The sequence below is a fragment of the Lepisosteus oculatus genome, chromosome 7 (genome assembly GCF_040954835.1).
Source record: "Lepisosteus oculatus isolate fLepOcu1 chromosome 7, fLepOcu1.hap2, whole genome shotgun sequence".
Classification (NCBI taxonomy): domain Eukaryota; kingdom Metazoa; phylum Chordata; class Actinopteri; order Semionotiformes; family Lepisosteidae; genus Lepisosteus; species Lepisosteus oculatus.
The window spans coordinates 11,805,188-11,826,057 of record NC_090702.1 but is presented as its reverse complement, the minus strand read 5'-3'; the positions used below and the strand labels follow the sequence as shown (position 1 = coordinate 11,826,057).

Here is a 20,870-nt window from a genome sequence, read left to right as displayed (position 1 = left end):
CCGTTTATCTTTTTGACAGCTAATCTCCTTAGGTAGCTTGACATTTGCACAAGGAAATATAATACATTTTCTTGCAGATTGCAGCTTTGATAGTACATGGTTCTGCAGAAGAACTGCAATGAATACTGATTTCACATCACCTTTATTCTTTCATTTTATTTTAAAAGCTTAACAATACACCCTAAATATTGCGCCATATCAATATTTTCATGTACTGTATATCTCCATAGGGCAAACTCTTTATGAGCAGTAAATAGCATAATATGCTGCAGTGAGAGGCTAAAGACTCTCAACGAACATTTATCTCATAAAGGTTTACTATGGTATATCTCTTCCATCTGTAATTTTCCGATGTTTTTTCCATATTTTTACAAAGCATTAGGATTGCTTTGCCAACGTTTCCTATATTTTCTATCATTCTTCCATGATCTGTGCTTTATTTCAATTTACTCTGCTATTAGGATGTAATACAACAGTATACATTAATAAGGCCCACTAAAAGAGTAAAGAAGGAAAACCTTCTTTGACATTTAAGTTTCAGATTACGCAATTAATTATTATGCTATTATTAAGATGTTTAAGACTTCTGTTTGATTTGGTAAAATCACCTTATGATGGTGGAAAACAGTTTAAGAATATGGCCTTAAACAGGCTTTCTGTTTAGAAAATTCCATTGATAATTAGTTTGAAGGCTTCCAACTGTGTGAATTAAATGTTTATGACTGTAATGATGAATTCAAGTTCTATAAATAAATACAAATGGAAAAATAAACAAATAACCTCATCATTTATGCCATTAAACTATTTTTAATCACTACAGCCAGCACACAATTAAGGAGCACAAATATTATTAGGTATATACAGTATATGTTTTTTTTAAATATATATATTTTACAGTCTTTATAGCTCTTGGTATCCCTTTTTACTCTTATGACCTTTTATATATTATTACCTCTTTTGTTCTTCTGCTCTTCACTGCATTTTTTTCATCAAACCAGTCCTCTGTTGTGTCTCAGATAAAGCTTTCACATCCAATTCAAGTGTTATTCTTGAAAAAAGTTATTGATAATTGACACCATTTTTTGCTTTGTTGACTTGCTGTGTCTTCAAATCTGCCATGTGGGCATGTGTGCTTGTGTGTATGACAGCATCCACAGCATCATCAATGAAAAATAAAACCAATTACTCTGTACCATAAATACAGTACAAGCACGTAGCACTGTACAGTGCTGGGTAACCTGTAATACATAGGAATTTTAGGCACTGTTGTAGATAAACATACTCAGAAGCACACTTGTACTGGTTGTTCTCATAAACTTACTTAACTAAACTCTCCTTCAAATCAAAACAAAATAACTTACCTGTATTTGGGGTTCTCCATATTAAGGACTACGTACCTCAACTTTGTTGTTCCCTGTCTTTTCATCAAGATCCTGCTTGCCTAGGAAGAAACCAATAATATATACAGTATATAGTATTAGTATTTCTATAAAAAAGTCAAACTCAATGGTATAGCTTGTGTCTACAGTAAAATTTTATAAAGCAATTTTAATGTTTGTATTGATTATCTCCCCAATAAAAACTCAAATTTAATCACAAAGAGAGCCTTAGTTCAAAGAATAGTAAGCTATTAAGTCTTTTTTAACTCTAAACTCTAAGAATTTAAAGAGGTTTGTGCCTATCTCAAGAATTTTTACTATATGTTACTACTGTATACTGTATATATATTTACTGATTTTTACTATACTGCAATACATGCTTTAAACAATTTCCTCTCTTTTACTTGCCAAGTAACATACAATACTCTGAAAACTGGTAGTGTTCCATTGTATATTCTACTGTAAATGGCAGCCTTAGGAATAGAACCAGACTTCAGCATAAGATTGCCCACATTCAGTCTTTCCTTGATAATACTGCTGCAGAAACCCTGATTCATCACATCGAGGATGGATTACGGTAATAGCCTTTATAGTGATCTCCTTACCGGCTCCCTAAACAAACTTCAAATGGTCCAAAACGCAGCTGCTCAACTTCTAATACGTTCAAGGCTCTGTGAGTACACAAATTCTTCTCTAGCTCCCCATTACCCAGTGTATTCAGTTCAGATTTTTATTCTTAACTTTAAAAGCATTACACACCACATCCCTCACAATATTAAGCATCTCTCATTACTCCCTATGTAATACCAAGAAGGGCTTTATTTTGAGCTGAAGCACACCTTTTAGTAGTTCTTATAGGTACAAGCGATTGGGGACACGCAGTTATCAACCAGGTTGTCCAAAACTCTGGAACTCACTCCCTGCTAATCTGAGAAATGTTAACTCTTTAATATTTTTTAAATCTAGTCTAATCTTGTCTGTTTAGTCAGGCTTTGAATTACTGTTTGGCTTAATTTTGATGTTTTTCTTTCTTTTTTTTTTTGGTTCAATACTATACAAAAAACAATAGTGTATCGTACATGGGCACTAAAGTAAATCCTTATCCTTATAAGTCTTAGTATTCACACTTCATTGGAAACACATTTCCACTGAAAAATGATGTCTGCACTAATAATGCCATAATTTGAATGTTGGTGCTATTTTAAAACTGCCAAGCCATCACTAAATAGTCATTGAAGTAACAATCTTGGATAAAATGAACCATAAAGTCTTCTGTAACTGTAATGGAGTTTTTAAACACAAAATATTGTTTTGCCAAATTGTTTTGCTATTAATATAAAGAATGATTAATAGCCTATTGCACCCAAATAAATTGATGGGAATACCAGATGGGCTGGAACAAAGAAGTAAATGTAAACAAAACCTTTCATTAATATCTGACTATAGGCTGCTACATTCTGGAATTAAGATAAGGGCAATTTAATGCAGGTCAGCATTGTCATAAAGTTGTTCCAGAAAACAACAGCCCAACAAAAAGTACCAGAGGAGTATTGTGTACTGTATTTCTGTACTTCAATTAAATTGTTTTGAATTAAACCTTACTACTGGCAGTTGGTATAAGAAATATTAATTCCTACCAGTCTTATAAAGAACACATTTATAATATGTTTATATAATATGTTTTATAGTATGTTTAACTGTGTGTAATATTCTGTATGTTTTATGGTCTAATATTTTCCAGTAACCATAGATTATTCCTCTGCATATGTCATAATATTCTATAACTGGATATGTAAAGCCATCACATTTTTATTAGAGCTCTCATTAATTGCATCTTAAATACTAGATGTTTAAACTGATGTTTTGTATTCCCACCAATGTTTTTAGAATGCTGCATTCATGCTTGTAAAAATCAGATAAGAAACATTATATAAACAGAAGCAATCAAAAGAAAACACAATTAAATCTGAGAATATCTGGGTCTCCAGTGTCACATGTGCCTTACAGGAGAATACATTAGAGCAGGCTCAGAATGTGCACAAGACAGGATGCTTTGTGGCAATTTATGGAGATTAACTCAGACTAAATGCTTTGAGGATATCTGTTCCATGCACCTGTCTGTAGTTAAATCAAAGCTCCTCTCTGATCTTTAGGAGTGGATTTCTGTGTGTAATCAAGATCAAGAAGTAAATAATCAATCAACAATGAGAAAGTGAAACTTGCTTTAATTGCTTGCTCCACTATTAAAACATTTATTAATTTTAAATGCATTTAAATTTAAAAGCATTTTCTAATTTTTAACAATAACAATAACTACACTTCAAACAATATTTGGTCTAGAAACAGGGCAAATAAAGAACACTGAACAGTAGTATTTGGAGTATTATTTGATAGATTCAAAATTTCAGTATTTCCCTGCTGCTTTTTCTTTTTCAGATGCACTGCAAAAATATCATTACAGATTTCAGCTGTTCAACCATTATAATGTACCCAGGAAAGTGTTGCCCTGTAAGGATTTAACATAGGATAGGTGGCTCCTCATAAGATTTTGCAGTTCTTTTGCATTTTTCCATGTTTTTACATGGAATCTGTAGTGTAAGGAGTACCTGGCGGGGAGCTCTGCTTTCCTCGGCTCTCCAGCTGTGTTCCGTTGTTTTTGGAGGAATGAGTCTTTGCCCCCTGTTGTTTCTCTAGCTCCCCTGCAAAACATAAAAAGACCAGTTTAGACTGAGAACTGCGATAATATTGGAGCAGCATGGGACAAGAGAAAATGGCATTGCTCACAATGTAATGAATCATGCATTTAGTGTGCATAACTGTACAGTACCTCATTTTGAGTGAAAAGTAAGAATTACAAAATCTTTTGAGCAGGATAAAATTTAAATCATAGTGTAAAATGTTTATTAATTTATTGAAATTACAACTGTTCTAACCTCTTCCACATATTTTACCACTGGTTCTCATTTGGCGATTAAGTGGTGTCACTGTTTGTCTTCCTTGAAAAAAAAATAAACTCAATCTACTAAAAAAAAAATTCCTAAGTGTCCTAAGAGTAACACCATTCAGGAAAACAGTCCAACCTTTGTAGAAGAAAAGTTGTGGTTTCCCCAGATCATTTTTACAATTAATTCTTAATTCTATTAAAATAGAGAACAGAGAATATCCTGAAATAAACAAATTTCATGGAATGTTAATATTAATAAGGAAATAAAGTGGCTAGTATTAATATTTAAGGTTTTAGAATGCTGTGCTCAGTAACCATTTAAAAATAGTTAATTTTCAAGATCAGCTATAAATTATGGAAAACAAATTTACTTAATACTGTATATCAGTATTCAGCTTATTGACAAATAAAACTAAGCACCGATATGTTGCAGGTTTATTAAGATGTGCTTTCAGAAAAGTAACAATTTTAGTTTTAAGAGGTAGTACTGACAATTTTCTAGGAATTTACTGCTGTGTTTCTCTACAATATTCTTTTGCCAGGAATTTTCAAAGATACTGTATAGAGTACATACTTTTGTGTTTCTGTGTTCCACTAATTGTAGTGGAGATGGCATGACTGTTAGTGTGTTAGCCAGAGCCTTATCCAGGAAGATTATTCTTTCTTCTGAAAAGCACTGCTTGCATTCATAACCTCTGGCTCAACTAGTTTTACAGCATGTTCATACTTTTTAGCTAGCTGTACTGCATTACAGGTAATGACAAGGATACTCTTTGTGTGCCTGAACTTTGACATGTGTTAATGCAGAGCTGAGTCTGCATGCTGCTTTATTTTTTATCTAAAACAAGATCAAGATTACAAAGGGCTGTTCAAACATAATACACGCAAAGGCAAATATTACTGCTTGCTGACTTTCACAGCCATTTCCCATGAGGGGGGACATGGATTAGAAAGGTCAGCTCCTGCATATTTAACAAAAAAGTTAGTTGTAAAGTATAGTCCCTTCAGTATAAATTCTGCTTCCCAATCCAGACTCATGTTTAATTTTACAGTTTGTCAGAGAAGGGCATTTTAAAGCATAGCTCTTTGGCAAAGGGGAATAATTCATAGTGGAAAAATTCATGGTGGATGAGGAAAAGATACAGTTGCAAATGTATGATTCTTTTTCAAGATAGATTTTGAATTGTTTTGCGTCTCTTGCAAGCGATAGTATTTTCAAGCTACAGTTTAAGCCAGACTATGAAGTAAGAGGTTAGAAAAAAAGTAGTTCTTTCTCTGCACTTTTCCTTAAGATAAAAGAAAGAATTGTTTCGTTGGGTGAAATATCTGTTTTTTATCTTTCCGCTGAAGAGAGAGGGAACAAAATATTCAGTGCAGCACTACACGTATCTGTAACCCCTAACAACCACAGGGACAGTTTTATCTTCCAGTTGAGCTCTGAATGCCTTAATTGTGACAGTAATGAGGAGGCAACAGTACAGAGTAGTGGTTAGGGCTTAGGATTTGTAATTGCAAGGTTGTGGGCTCACAATATTTTAGTTTTTTTTACACTTGGACAGTGTACTTCACTGAGACTGGTGCAGTGAAAATACCCTGATGCGTAAAGAAGTACTAGTTCAGGTCACTTTTGATGCTTTTTTAAAAATATATTTTTCGCCAATTAATTAAATAAACTCATTCTACTACAAAATTTCAGCTCTAGATGTTACACCCCGACGAGCTCCAGCACTGCCACATTAGCTCCACCAATTACCAATGCGCATTCCACACATGCTGGAGACTCACTGGGGCCATCCTCTACGAGATCAGGCCGGGCCTATCAGGTCAATTAGGGAACCTCGCACAGTATTTAAGCCCTGAGGAACCATTCCTCAGGGCTCAGACATTGAGTCACTAACCCTGCTTTGAGGTTGTCTCAATCCTCAATCCTCAATCCTCAATCCTCAATCCTCAATCCTCAATCCTCAATCCTCAATCCTCAATCCTCAATCCTCAATCCTCAATCCTCAATCCTCAATCCTCAATCCTCAATCCTCAATCCTCAATCCTCAATCCTCAATCCTCAATCCTCAATCCTCAATCCTCAATCCCTCAGTCATCATTGCCACTAATCATCTCTTCATCACCTCAGACCTCAGCCTCTGCTCTGCCTGCTTCAGCTGCACACCTGCTGCATCAGCTGTTTGTCCTCATCAGTGCTGTCATTGTGTAAATTATCTCGATTGCCGCATATCTTGGCTCATTGACTCTAATTTTTGCTGAGCCTGTTTCAACACCTTGTTGGGCCTGGCATGACACTAGTATGCTTTATTAATATTGGTAGTATTAGCTCCTAGGTTTCTGCCCATTGACTAAAACCTCTGGAGTGTGATTTTCTGGAATAAAGTTTGTAATGCACAAATGAATCTACATATACTGTACAGTGCTATACATATTTATTAATACCCCTCAATGAAATAGGGACAAAATGAGTTCCTATTTCCTATTTGAAAGAGATGTCTTAATCTGACTTAAAAGAAGTGTTACACTTCTAAATATCCTTTAGTGCTTTTCCCTAAGACATTCAGTAGTAGCATGTACTGTACCATCAAGGTTAAAATCAAAAAGCTCTCCAAAGAATGCAATCAAGGCTCATTACCCTTTGCAAGTTGGAGTATGGTTATAAAGGAACAGAAATCTAAATCCTATTCCACAGTTGGATCCTGTAAAAGTAGGCTTAGGCTTATGTATACAGTATAGTGGCAATCCTACCAGGAAGAAGACTTGCAACTGTGGCAATCAACCATAAATCCATAGACAGCAGAGATCTCCAAATTAAACTGCCAACTTCAGGACACAAAGTATCAAAAACTACCATTCAATGTTACCTACGTGAATGTGGCATTCATGGTTGCATTGCAAATCAGCAACCTTTTTCTGACAGCAAACCACAAAAAGGGGCATCTGAAAGGTAATCAGTACAATGTTTTGCTGGACATTATCATCAACTTTATGTGTGGAATAAACAGGACAGCCAGCAGCCATATCACCTTGCAGCTCACGACTGGCAACCCACGCAAGCTAAGCAGGTGTGAGCCTAGTCAGTACCTGGTTGGGAGCAGTCCTGGGAAAAACTACGGTTGCTGCTAGAAGTAGTATTAGTGGGACCAGTAGGGAGTAGTTCAGATGGGTAGCTGCAAAGGAACAAGTAATAGGTTTATTCCATGCTGAAAAAAAGAAGAAAGAGAACACAACTTTTCGTCCGTGGAGCCTGAAGAAGGCTCCACAGCCGAAACGTTGTGTTCTCTTTCTTCTTTTTTTCAGCATGGAATAAATCTATTACTTGTTCCTTTCCAGTAGGGAGTGCTCACCCTATGGTCTATGTGGGTCCTAATGCCCCAGTAGAGTGATGGGGGCATTGGTGTGGTAAGATTCACACATCACATGTTTCATTTCTATAGGCACCAAACAACACAGAGAAGGGAACTCACATTCAATGCGGATCTGCTCCATCTCAGTCACCTCAGCAATTGACTCCTTCAGGTCTTCCACAAATTTAAGCAGCTCTTCTGCACTCTGGGCACAGAAATTCAGCACCTGTTTCTTCTCTGACCCAGAGTAAGGAGACACGATAGTGATCCCATGGGGGTAGTCTAAGTTAAAAAAAGACAGATAAGAATAGGGTTGATTGATGTGATGCTTTGACCGAATTTAGGGAGAATTGGACAGGATGGTATAATGCAATTAAAAAGTGTGCAAAGGCTGAAAATGACAAAAGCCTATATATATATAACTATATATATACAATATATATATACTGTACATATATAACAGGTTTCATGTGTAGATGTGGAACAATACATTGCTGAACAATGTGTAAAGATCTGAAAGTACATTTCAGAAGATATAACAACACTTAGTAAGAAAAAAAAACTTTTAGGAATATTTATTGAGAAGTTACAGTAGTCATACAAAGCTTTGGCATAACCCACATGTGATTTAACTAAGTGACAGAAAAATGCACGGAAGAGAGGGGCCTACTATGGTATTCTAGAAAATGTTATAAAATAATTATATGATTGTATTATATACATATTATATCATACTGGAGTTAATTTTCACATATTCCATTCACATGGCAGAGGGTTTAAAACTACAGTATATGCTATGAAGGAAATACTTCCTGTTCCATTTTATACAGTCTCAGAATAAAAGAGGAGTTGGACCACCTTTAATCGCACAAACAATCCCATTATTCGAGATACTTTACTGTACCATCTGCAGCATACATTGGTTAGTCTCTATAACTAAATGGAAAAGGGAACTTTAGAAAATATTATAAATGAAAACATGGAAAAATACCAGGAACGTGGATTACTACAAGTGTACAGGTATGTATTAAGTTGACTAATAGTATGGAGCGCTAAAGAATGAGACCAGTTCTATCATACATTTAGTGGAAAACATGTCAAACCAGTCATAAAATGGTACAGTACAATACACACTTTGTTTGCTTTGTGAGGGAGACGATGAACTTATATTTTATTTTAATGCTAAATATACAATCTGTGATAGAAGAAAGCAGCCGAAGTTTGTGTGAGGGTAGAATTGTTTATTGAATTTAGTGAAAACTTTGGTTTGTCCCACTTGGCTAAGAGTCAATTTCCTGTCAATAGGATGGGGAGGCTAGGATCCCCATGCTTAGTGAAAAGGCGACCAAGGTGGAGACGGAATGGAGGAAGGATTTGAAAATGAGCAAGGAAGAGGAGAGGATGACATGTGGTAAAAGGAGAGGATGACATGTGGTATATATGCGAAGTGAGGCAATTACATTGGGATTAGGTGCAAATTGTGCCAAGTAAGCATAATTCGGCTGCCTTCGTCCCTCACAAACTTTCACTAGAAATCCATTATTTAGTGGTAGCTCAGGGATACAATTCCTGACTTTTTATATAACAGGGTGTGGGTTTAATTCCGACCAGTACAAGATTTGTGCTTTTCAGAAATGTTCCCTTACTTTTAAATTATGAAATTTAAAATGTAAAATGTTTATATATATGTTTTTCCCCCTTTTATCTTATTTGTTATTGATATAATTATTGTATTTAGCTTCACTAAAGTTGTTAAAGCACTTTCCTCACATACAGTAGCACCTTTTTCTGTTTAAAGTTTCTCATCTAACAAAGGGCTGTCTCATGCACTCTCTTTCTTGTCCGAATCATTTGTTGTTAAGAACCAAAGATTACCAAGCATTAATGTCAAACTTTTTCCAGCCATCTCTCATAAATCCATGTGTGGATTAGGTTAGCCATTGTTACTCAACTAAAAGGTAATTGGTCAAATTTATCAACAGGTTTTTTAAATTTAATTTATCATGCTGAACATTGCTTCTGGGAGACCCTCACTAAAGCAAGTTAGGCCCTGTCCCAATATGCACACTTGCAGTCTTGCGCCCTTCATATACTTCATATACAACATTCCTGTTGAAGTCTGCTACAGCTTAGGGTGTTGCATTTCTAAATTTCCTAAACTTTCCTAAATGTTAAGTTCCTTGTACTGTCATTTTTGTACTGTGACAGACATTATGAAATGCATTTAGTAGTAACTCTGAATAAATTACTACTAAATAACCAGCAGCCATATTAACCTGCAACTCATAACTGGCAACCCACTGAAGTGAAGCAGGTGTGAGCCTGGTCAGTACCTGAATGGTAGACCTCCTGGGTAAACCTATACTGATGGGGACACTATGCTGTAAAATGGCACTGTCCCTTGGATGAGACATCAAATTGTGGTCCTTAAAAATCCCAGTGCATTTCTTGAAAAGAGTAGGGATGTGACCCTGGTGTCCTGGCCAAATTTCCCACTACCCTTTGCCAATCATGGCCTCCTAATTATCCCCATCTATGAATTGGCTTCATCACTCTGTTGTCCTCCCTACTGATAGCCCATAAAAGCATTACATAAGTGTAAGGCTTTTTTTACATTAATAAACAATATTGTAAAAGATTCTTTAGTTTACTTTGCCTGTTTTGAGTTAAGCCTGCTCAACATGATGTGTCAGTACTTTTGTGCACAGACAGATGAGATGAAATTCAATTTAATCAAACTGCAAGCAGAGACTGAAAAGAAGCATCAACAATGGACAGTATTTTGACCCTGAGCCATGTAAGCAGCAAGTGTCATCAGCGAGGGGTGTCCCATTACCCTGTTTATAACAATCCACCCTCGAATACTCACACACTTGAAGTCCACACTTGCACTTCATCACAGAGGTGCAGACTTGGAGGAAGGGCTTAGTGCACAGTGCGAGAATTGGGACGTGAGAATTGGCCTTAATTTACAGGAAATGAATCAACAAGCAGTTTTAAAAAGAAGAATGGGCTAAAATTATTCAAAACTGATGCAGGAAATAATAAATAACTATAGAAAATGTTTACGTTAAGAACTTTATTTTACTCAGTATTAACAATGTACTCCGCTAGAGCTGTTAGAAAGTAGTGTTTGTGCTGTTTTGGTTCCCGAGATAAAGCAACTATTTTTTCCCGCTCCACTACAGAGGCACAGACAAATCAGACTATTTTCATTTTTCATTGTACTATTTCTATTTGCTCTTAAAACAGTATGATACAGGTACTGTATGGTTTTAAAGCCATTACAGTATGTGTATAATATATTTTTTATACTCAAAATCTAAAATAAGCATGATCTGTTTCCTAATTACTTTTGATTTAAATTATCTGTAAGACAAGTATAGATGTAGTGCATATGTAAACATGAAAAAAATATTGCATTCACAACAGCCAACAAATCAATAATAAACAAACAAACAACCTATAAAACAAGAAACCATGTTTTAATATATATCTGGCTCAGTAATTTTGCTTTGTGAAAATCCCCTACTTAATATTTTAATATTAATTTAACATACTATGATATGTAACATTATTAAATCTGTAGTATACATATTATATTTTCAAAGAAAGAGTCTTCTATTTGTTAGAAGTACAACTTGCATTGGTATTAGCCAGGCATTGAGCCCTAGAACATTCAGGTGGCAGGCAAGAGTTTTACCACTAAACCAAAGAAACATATCAAATTCATTACAGTATGAACATTATGAATCACAATGGAAATCCCTCAAACTCTGACTGTTGAACATATAAAAGGGGAACAGTTCATTTCTGTTCAGTTAATTAACCTTAAGTGCAATTTTTACTATTAATTCTTTGTTTGCAAAACAAAATGTAACTTTAATTTGAAAAAATTAATAACCAATTCATAAAGGTACAGTAACAAAATGTAAAACTCTAAATATTCTGAAAATAGTATTAAGATGGAGTGAATGGTGAAAATATGGAAAATAGACATGCAGTGAAACATTTTTCTGGAAAAAGCCTCTAATAGCAGGTGACATGGTAGTTCAGTGATTAGCATTGCTGGGCATTGTTGCCATACAGTGCTGGGGCCCTAAGTTAAATTCCTGGAGTTTCTATGTTGACATGGGTGTTTCCCCATTTCCTCCTATAATCCAAAGACACACAGATACTGTAGGTTAATGGATTTCTAGGAAAACTGGCCCTTATGTGAGTGTGTTTGTGTTCTTTTGTTTCTGCCCTGTGATGAACTGCCCAGGGTATTTCCCACCTTGTGGCCTTGTATGGGATAAAATGTTTAGAAAATGTACTCTACTATGTATATTTTGTACTATAAGGAAAAAAAACACCTCTGTTATTATACAGTATTTGTCCAGTCTTCATCTTCTGCTTGTATACCAATGACACTCTTAGTATTACTCACAGTACTTAGGAGTCTTTATGTGTACTGCGCATCTAATTTTTTCAGTGTAAGATTAATTTAAAGTGATTGAAAGACATTATAGGGCTGTAACACTTTAGAAGTTTAACCAAAAAGCTTTACGTATAAAAACAACTAAAAGCATTAAAATCAAAGCAGTAAGTTTTTTTTACCCCTTAAATACAGTAAATTACAAGAATAACTGCAGAACATACAGTACAGGCTTAGAATAACCCTTCATTACTTTTGTAATTCAAAACAAACATACAAATACATGTACTGTACTTTGTTAGACAATGTCCAATACTACCAAGGGGTTTCATTTTTATTCCTTTTTTTAACAACTGAACATAGTTTGTGTGAGGAGTCTGTTCAATGATGTAACAACCACTTAGACCAGTCTATAAATCTTTTCTTGGGAACAAACTGCAGGATTTAATGTAATTACACTTGAGTAAATCGCAAGACAAATGGGACTTAACCATAAACTGCACTTCCACAATTTTTAATTCAGTCTCTGTTAGCTCTGGATAAAAGTCCTTCGAGGCTAGTTATTGTCACAATTTGTATTCATTTAAAATAAAAGTAAACACAAAACTGACCTCTAGATTTGTTTTTGTGGCCATTTATTTAAAATGAGTGACTTGGGACCTCATAATGTCTACATTCTGCTTATATAAAGTACAATGCATCCGGCCATGTAGTGAAGTGTGCAGTCTAGACAACTGGCAAGAAGTTACTGTACCTGCTGTTGGTATGTTCAGTTGGCTTACACACAAGTCCGGAAAAAATTAGATGAGTCCTATAAGCTGCTTTAGTCCAAAAATTCCATACAATGCTTGATAGTGTTTTCCTTCATTTACTTTTTATCACAGAATATTGTTAGTACTGTATAACACAAATGCCTACTATTTACTACAAAGGACCTGTTATTTATGTTGCAATGATAGTGTCTTTGTTTTGAAAGTGTCAGGCTTCTTTCTAACCTTCATCTACTAAGTACTAATACAACTGAATCTGGTTGCAGTAATCTTATATTACATTTTATAGATTTATCTTCTCCTTTGGTTAGTAGCTGTCCTGTCATTTTGGATTCACTCTTTCTGAAGTTTCAATAAATACCTGTGGCAAATCATCCTTTTACGATTTGTAAAATACAGCCTATTTCTGGGATAGTTAAAGCAGCTTTGACTCTTACAGTACTTATCACTTACTAATTCTTTGGCATTTTCAAGAACCAGAGCTCAATTGGTAATCATGCATTCACCTCCTATGCTCCTCGGTAAAGGGACTCTGTACCTCTGAAAATTCACAACACTAATTCTCTTGCACTTTTTAGATTTCAATTAAAATTGCACCTTTTCACTTTTTGTATGAGGAATGTTTGATTTATATTCATTTTGTGAGATCAAGTGATTGTGTATTGATTTCTACATCTGTAGAAGTATAGTGCTTAGAGGATTTTGGTGTAAGTTATATACTAATTAGTATATAATTAGTGATGATGTTGGGACCAATCCTGTAATTACACAGTTGCTTTGGATTTTGTAAATTAGGTATACAATGAATTGATTTGAATAAGGTCATGATCGAATGTCAATGTGCCATTTACATGTGTAAGGCAAGGTTTCTTTCAAGGTACAAAATAAACAAAAGTATAATTCACTCCATATTTTTAAATGTACTGTACTTTATACAGTATCTCTACGTTTTGTTAGGAAATTTAACAACAGTGTTTAACTTACATGATTTTTAGTGTCTTTTTATTTGAATTACAGGTAAAGTAGGTCTATAGCTACCATGGGCTTTTAGAAACTTTAACTGTGACATCTTAATAATGAAACAAATAAGAAACATTCCATAGTCATGTGGTAGTCTGCATTAATGAAACAAAGTATTACATTAGACATTCTTCTTGCATTGTTATGCCGTACCACTTTGAATCTAATGCTGCGAGATATGATTTAGTAATTTACAAGTAGACTACATATTTGAGCTTAGTTGCAGTAATGAGTTAATGTAGAATTTAGAATTGTATGAAGAGTCAACAATGATGAGAATTAATTTTTACCACTAGAAATTTGAACTAGTAATCAAAAGATCACCTTAGAAAATGCAAGTGAAAGGACCAAAGTCATATAAAAATGTAATCTTACTATATCTTTAATGTTCCTTTGTTTTGCAACATGCTTACTTGAAGGAACAAGTAATAGGTTTATTCCATGCTGAAAAAAAGGAAGAAAGAAAACACAACGATTCGGCCATGTAGTCCTCTTCAGGTGTGACGCAGCTACCCACCTGAAATGCTTACTTGAATAACACTGTAGTGTGTTAGTAATGTAATTCGGAGATACTGTATATAATGATAACATGCAGCATATGCCATCTTTATGAACAAAGAAATGAAATGAAATAAATGTATGTTTTCGATTTTACATATTTCTCATATTACATAACATGATTCATATACACAATGAGCCTGTTATATTATATTGGTTGGATTGGACCTCAACAAGATGAACATACTGAGGGATCTGTCTTTTTTAAACTGGTTTTAATTCGACTATCAATAGCACTTTAAAATATTTTTTTAATGTAAGATAATATAGAAAATATAGATCGGAGTGTATAAAAATGGGAAAGAATATTTTGACAGTATGTAAGAAACATACACTAAGTTTTTTTTTAAGTTTATGTAAGATAAACCTACAGTATTCCTGTTTGCAGCCCTTCCTAATATAATAATGTACAAACTACCCACAGAAAAACCAAAGCACGTGCATACAAATTAAAACAGAAAAGAGCATACCGAAATCATATATTCTGCTGTCTCTCAATTATAATCTGGGGGTAAAACAGTTATAACATTCATGTCCTCAGGAAAAAAAAATCTTATTAATTGGTTTTATTATCTATTAGCCTTATTGTCTATTATATTACAGTGGGATACTCTGTAAGTTTAAAGGAAATGAAATTGCCTAACGATTTCCCAAAACAGTTTATTATTCATGCCTTACAGTATATAATGAATAAAACAGCAACACAGAACTGGTGCTTACACTCATTCTCGAAGAGGTGGAACTGCATTCCCAGAAGGCCCATAGCTTTGCAGAATGTGTAGGTGGCAGAGCTTTTCTTTTTTGGACATAACTTCAGAATCTGAAAAAAATGAAAGAGTTATTAAAACATAAAAGTATGAATGAATCAACTATGGCAGATTCACATGAACAGGACAGACTCCTTAACAAGCATGAGTAGTTCAACAGTGCCACACACTATGTGCTCAATAACCACCAAAGGGCAGCAATTTTCTCTGGGGTAGAAAATGGCATACTATGATAGCAACATTAAAATCAGTCTTTTAAACTACAACTTCTTTACAAATGAGTGATAAACACATGCAGCTGTGCAAAGTGTCAGTTGATATACCTCTGTAGGCACCATGGTATCACAGACAGCAGAAGCATCATGGCTTTTTTATTTTTTCAAAACTGATGCAGGACTGCTCAGTTCTGAAAATACTACAGGTGGTGTAGAGAATCCTTAAAGTACTACAGCTGTTTGTGGTTGCCAGACAAATCAGTACAGTATTAAATGTTTATTAATCCATTAGTGCCGCCTTGCTGCACTAATAATATTGTTTGTATACAGAACTTGTGACAAACAATTTCATTAAATAGAAAGATTACATTGTTGGACAAGATGTTGTTACAACATTGCTATCACAACTACAAATTAGATACAGTATGTCAAAATACTGTATAACAAAACTAAACATCATTTGTTAATTACATACAGTATACAGTTATTAGCAATTGGGTATAAATAGGAATTTGAAAACAGATCATTTTGTTTTAGATTTTATTTGTAAAAATATATTATACATAGTGACTTTAAACACATATTGTGTTTAAAAACAAATAAAGACATAAAAAGACAAGATTAAAATAAAAGTTTGAGTAGTTTTTTTGACTGACTCTGTCATGCACTGTAAATTGCATTGTACCTTATACAAGCCAGTACTACAGTATATTCAGATCAATATACAGTATACAGTACCTTATATTTTCTAATTTCATTCAGATGTTTTACATTAAGAATTTTGTTCTAAACATTGTGTGAGTAAACATATGGTATATTCTGTTTTGTATGGTATATTCTGTCTTCAAGAACAAATGCTTGAATGACAGTAAGCAATGAAGGAATACATAATTTGTTATTAATATTCCTTAAATATACATATACATATATACATTTAAATATTAATATTAAAATATTAATATTCCTAAAAGTATAAATTAAATCTTACCAACTTTAGTTTGTGATAAAATTGTGATAAATTCCAAACACAAAACAATTACTGACACTTACTGAAATACATTTTAACGATGCTAAGCTTGGGTTAATTTTAAGGCTTATTAAATGTAAATGAAATCAAAGCTTACCACAAGCAGGTCATTGAAGAGGAACACTTCTCTCTGATGAGCTGCCTGCTTTTGAGCCTTATTGACATCTGTGACTTCAAAGAGCCTACTACAGCACACAAGTCTCCTGTGAGGCACAGACAGAACCTGGAAGAATGAAAGCAATGATGAAGATTTTGCAGTCTGAAAATCACATCGACGTTTCCTAAGTTAACATTGCTTGTTCAGAGAATCCAGTGTGATACATTTTGATTCCAGTTTTGGAACATTCTTTTTGGAAGTTTGGATTTTCATTTTATAACTACACAGATTGCAACAGGTTCCCACCCATCCGTCCATTCATCTTTTGAAAAAGTAAAAGCTCTACAGTACCCAACATAAGAGCTGGCACCACTCAAGGAACAGGACATTTCTCACTGATGTTGCTACAAGTCTGCAGGCGTCTATGAAGTTGAAAGACTTACTGATATGCCAAGACCCAGAAGCACTCCTGGCTCTCAGTTTCATGACACCTTGCCAAGAAAGAGTGGGTCTGGGAAGGATACGAAACTGCCCTTTTAGCGCTATATTGATCAAGTCCTAAGACCTCTCTTGCTGCCCTTCCTGTGGAGCCATTCTGACATGACACCATTTCAAAAGGACAGCACATGTCTTCATGCCGATTGCATAGCAATGGCTTTCTTGTGAGATGGGAATGTCTATTTGCCTGATGGTTTGCCCGGTGGTTGCTCTATTTGCCAGAATTAAGTCCCACTGAACATGTGGTCTGAGCTGGACCAGTGAACAAGCACATGCTTGTCCATCTCTAAGAGACTTGCAAAGAAAGTGTCACAGAAGTATAACTTGTACTGCTTTCAACAGTGGTCACACACATTACCAGCCTCAGAGTTTCACATTGACTGTTGATTATTAATTGATTTTGTTGATTACAAATGTTAATTAACCTTTTTGATTTTCCAGATTAAAATCTTCGTGAATTTGTTCAGTTATACAGTAAGTGATAAGCTTCTTTTAATGCTCAGTATAGGAAAAATTATAAGTATTACAGTAAAAAAACTAAGCAAATTTTCCTCAATCATACAGTAGTTCCTCTGAAATTTTTAATACAATTACTTATGGAAATATGTGGTTACTTGATAAATACGGGACTGTATGTACTTGTTTACCCCAAGTAGAAATGGTACTACCAATAATTCTGATTAATTACTTGTACTTTCAATGTCATTTTAATTATCTGTTATGTTTTTTTGGTTATGTTGTTCAAATAGCACCATGGAAATTAATTAAAATACCTCTAGATTAGTGAATTCAGCATGCAGAACAAAAAAAATAGTTTAACAAATACAAGTTTAACTAACAAAGCACTTAATAGAAGTGTTTTTGTTTTGCAATTCATATGTGTTTAAAATGTGATCTTTCCAAACATCTCCAAGTTATAGTGCATATATACAGTATTTGTTATCTATGGTTACCTCAGCATTTTAAGTGTGGACGAAAGTAAACTTTCAAACTTGCATTTTAATGATGATGCTCACAAGTTAATTTTCTTTCAGTGTGCATCTTGAAAACTGAAGTAATCAATAAAAAATGTCTTTAACAATTTTCCTCTTCCACATTCTTACCTTTCAATACTTTCATTGCGTGAACATTATAAATCATTACTACAGATGAAAACAAGTATTGTAATAATCTGAATTATAAACCTATATTACTGTATACAGTACCTTACAATGCACACAATTATGCTTCCGAAGAGAAGCTTTTGTTCTGCATCTACTACTATAAACGGGGATTTCTGCTTTGTAAAGATTTTCTTGAAACACTATATGAGGACCAATAGAAAAGTATCAACATTTACTTAAATGAGAAATTAAATACAAGGTATTAATGCCTATTTGAAATGCATCAATTAAAGTGTTTCTAATTTTGTAAAAAAAACACCTACCTACAGTACCTACAGTAATGTTACTTCATTACCTTGAAAATCATGTGAATGAGAACACTATTATCATTAGTAGGTTTTGTGCAGGTGTCAAAACCACTCTTTATTTGACCAGCACTTTTTATAATGAATTTGCAAGGGTCAATAGTACAGTATCTGTTTCATTTCAAGGCTAAGGGAGTGGGAATCCTAGTTCTCAAGTCCATGTTTTGTTGTAACAAAAGAAGCAAACTTTTTAACACCTCTGATATTTTGTTCAAAGTTTATACAGTACTATCACCCTCAACACGGCAAGCGTTTTTAGGTTTCTCTTTCTGTCCTCATCTGATTCTTAGAGGGGATTTTACTTGTTGTCTTAACTTAGATCCAAAATGCTCTTCAACCACGGTAAGTCTAATACTTTTTAGAAAATGCTGCACCTAGTGTATTACATTTTTCCTCAATTTCAGACCCTTGATGCTTCCTATCCCCCCTACAATATAATATGTGTTAATTTTACATGGTTTTTGTAACATTAGTATTGCTAAATGTTTGAGATGAAGTGTTCAGAGTTTGTTGTTGAAGCCGTTACCCCAGATCATTCAAAAAAATGTATGGGGAAGATTAATTGGATTAATTAACTTTTAACCTTGGATTAATTAACTTGAAATGGGCTGAATGGCCTCCTCTTGTATTGAAACATTCTTATGTTCTTATGTTTTTATCTCCCCTCTGGAACAGTTTGGGGATTCTAGCTGTGGGGTCAGCCACTCCAAGTGCTGAGTGTCGGGGCCAAAGGTCTGCTGGGAAAAGTGAAAATGCTACAATATTGTACCTTCGGGTTTAATGAAATAGCATACATTTCCTGTATGTGTTTGTAATATTAAAATCACAACTTTCTGCAGCATTGCAAAAGTATTTTACCTAGTGCACATAATTGTAGCCTATCCTGTCCTGTCTCATACTATACATTGCACAACACAGTACATACAGGCCTTCTCCTGTGCATCCCTGATACTGATGCATTTACTGTTGAACTTAATACGTTTTGCCGATATTTTGCCGAAAGTTTTGGTGAGGGGCACCAAACCAGATATTTCACTTACATTTTTGTGTGGTCATCTGAAACATTGTGGTTTCCAAAAAATTTTTAGAACTAAAGCCCTAGGCCATAGATCTCCAATCCTGGTCCTGGTGAGCCCCAGGCCAGTAGGTTTTGCAGACTACTATGAAATCACCAGCTCTAGAGAGAGATCTAGAGATCTAGAACAATTCCATTGTTCCAATTCCTCACACTTCTCTTAATCAAACAGCTTATGGTGCCAAACTTTAAAAACACATGACCTACTGTATAAGATTAAACTTATTGAGATTCCAAGATGAGTGTGAGCAATGAACTAATATGATTTGAAACAGCAGTGTGTGTGTAAGCATACAATTGTTGCTTAATTTTTATTTGGATCAGTTTTGTTTTAGAGCACAGAAACATATAATGAGATTTTGCACTGAAAATTCACCCTTGAAATTCACAGAGAGTTATGTACAGTATGATGGAAAATTAAATCTTCCAAATGAAAGAACTCCCACAAAGTATATTTTAGATACCTTAATCATTAAAAAAACAGTTATGTTTATTACAAAGTTATTAAAGGCATACTTTCACTTAAGCAGAAGGGTAAATACACTTTTCTTCAGCAAACACTGAGCATCTTTCTCTCACTCTCTTTTCCACCCCCTCTCCCTTTTGTTTTTTGTCTGGTGATTGCTAAATATAGTACTCTGTCAAACACAGAACGTGATTTCCAACTTTCTATGCACCCTCCTAGGCAACACGTACTGTAGTTGTTTGACACATTCCATAAATACATTTTATTTCTTGACAATGTTTACTTTTATTAAGATTGGTTATTTTTACAAAATATAGGTCAACACTGTTCTTTCAGGCATTTTGTGCTATTGAGAAGTTTTTGTTTTGCTGTTTGGTAATTTATGACATTTGTTACTCAAGTCTGGTATTTCTGTTGTACAATATCTACAAATTGCTCCTGTGAGTGATGGATCAAACATTTATTTCCCTTATTTCACTAGTTTGCTTTTATTGTGTAAATAATGTACTAACACCATTTACTAACTATCCTGTTAGAATAATGGAAAATTACTAACTGCAACCTAAGTATGAGCTGGCTGCTCGCCTGGAACGTGAAGGGCAGAGCCAGCTTCGGGCAGCCTGACCAGAACTGAGAGTGCCTGATATCTGCTTAAGCCGTGATTAACAAAATCTAGTACATAATGTCTGCTTAAATGATGATTAAAGGAACCCAAGAATGTTCTTACAATTCTTACGGTTTATCACGTACCAAGGCTAGCAGCCTTTGTCACGGACACGGACTGAGATCCGTGTCAGATCTTGTAGTAGACCCTATGCG

General features: G+C 34.6%; 1 protein-coding gene across 2 annotated transcripts in view; it reads right to left on the bottom strand.

The window, feature by feature from the left end:
* iqsec3b (IQ motif and Sec7 domain ArfGEF 3b) overlaps window positions 1-20,870 on the bottom strand; it is a 229,543-nt gene that overhangs the window by 11,226 nt on the left and 197,447 nt on the right. For both annotated transcript variants that reach the window (XM_015353122.2, XM_015353123.2), the window contains exons 9-13: window positions 16,545-16,670; window positions 15,159-15,258; window positions 7,794-7,955; window positions 3,986-4,078; window positions 1,398-1,441 (exon numbers count right to left, since the gene is read on the bottom strand). In XM_015353122.2, the coding sequence (XP_015208608.2) occupies window positions 1,398-1,441; window positions 3,986-4,078; window positions 7,794-7,955; window positions 15,159-15,258; window positions 16,545-16,670 (525 nt within the window). The remainder of the gene's footprint in view (window positions 1-1,397; window positions 1,442-3,985; window positions 4,079-7,793; window positions 7,956-15,158; window positions 15,259-16,544; window positions 16,671-20,870) is intronic.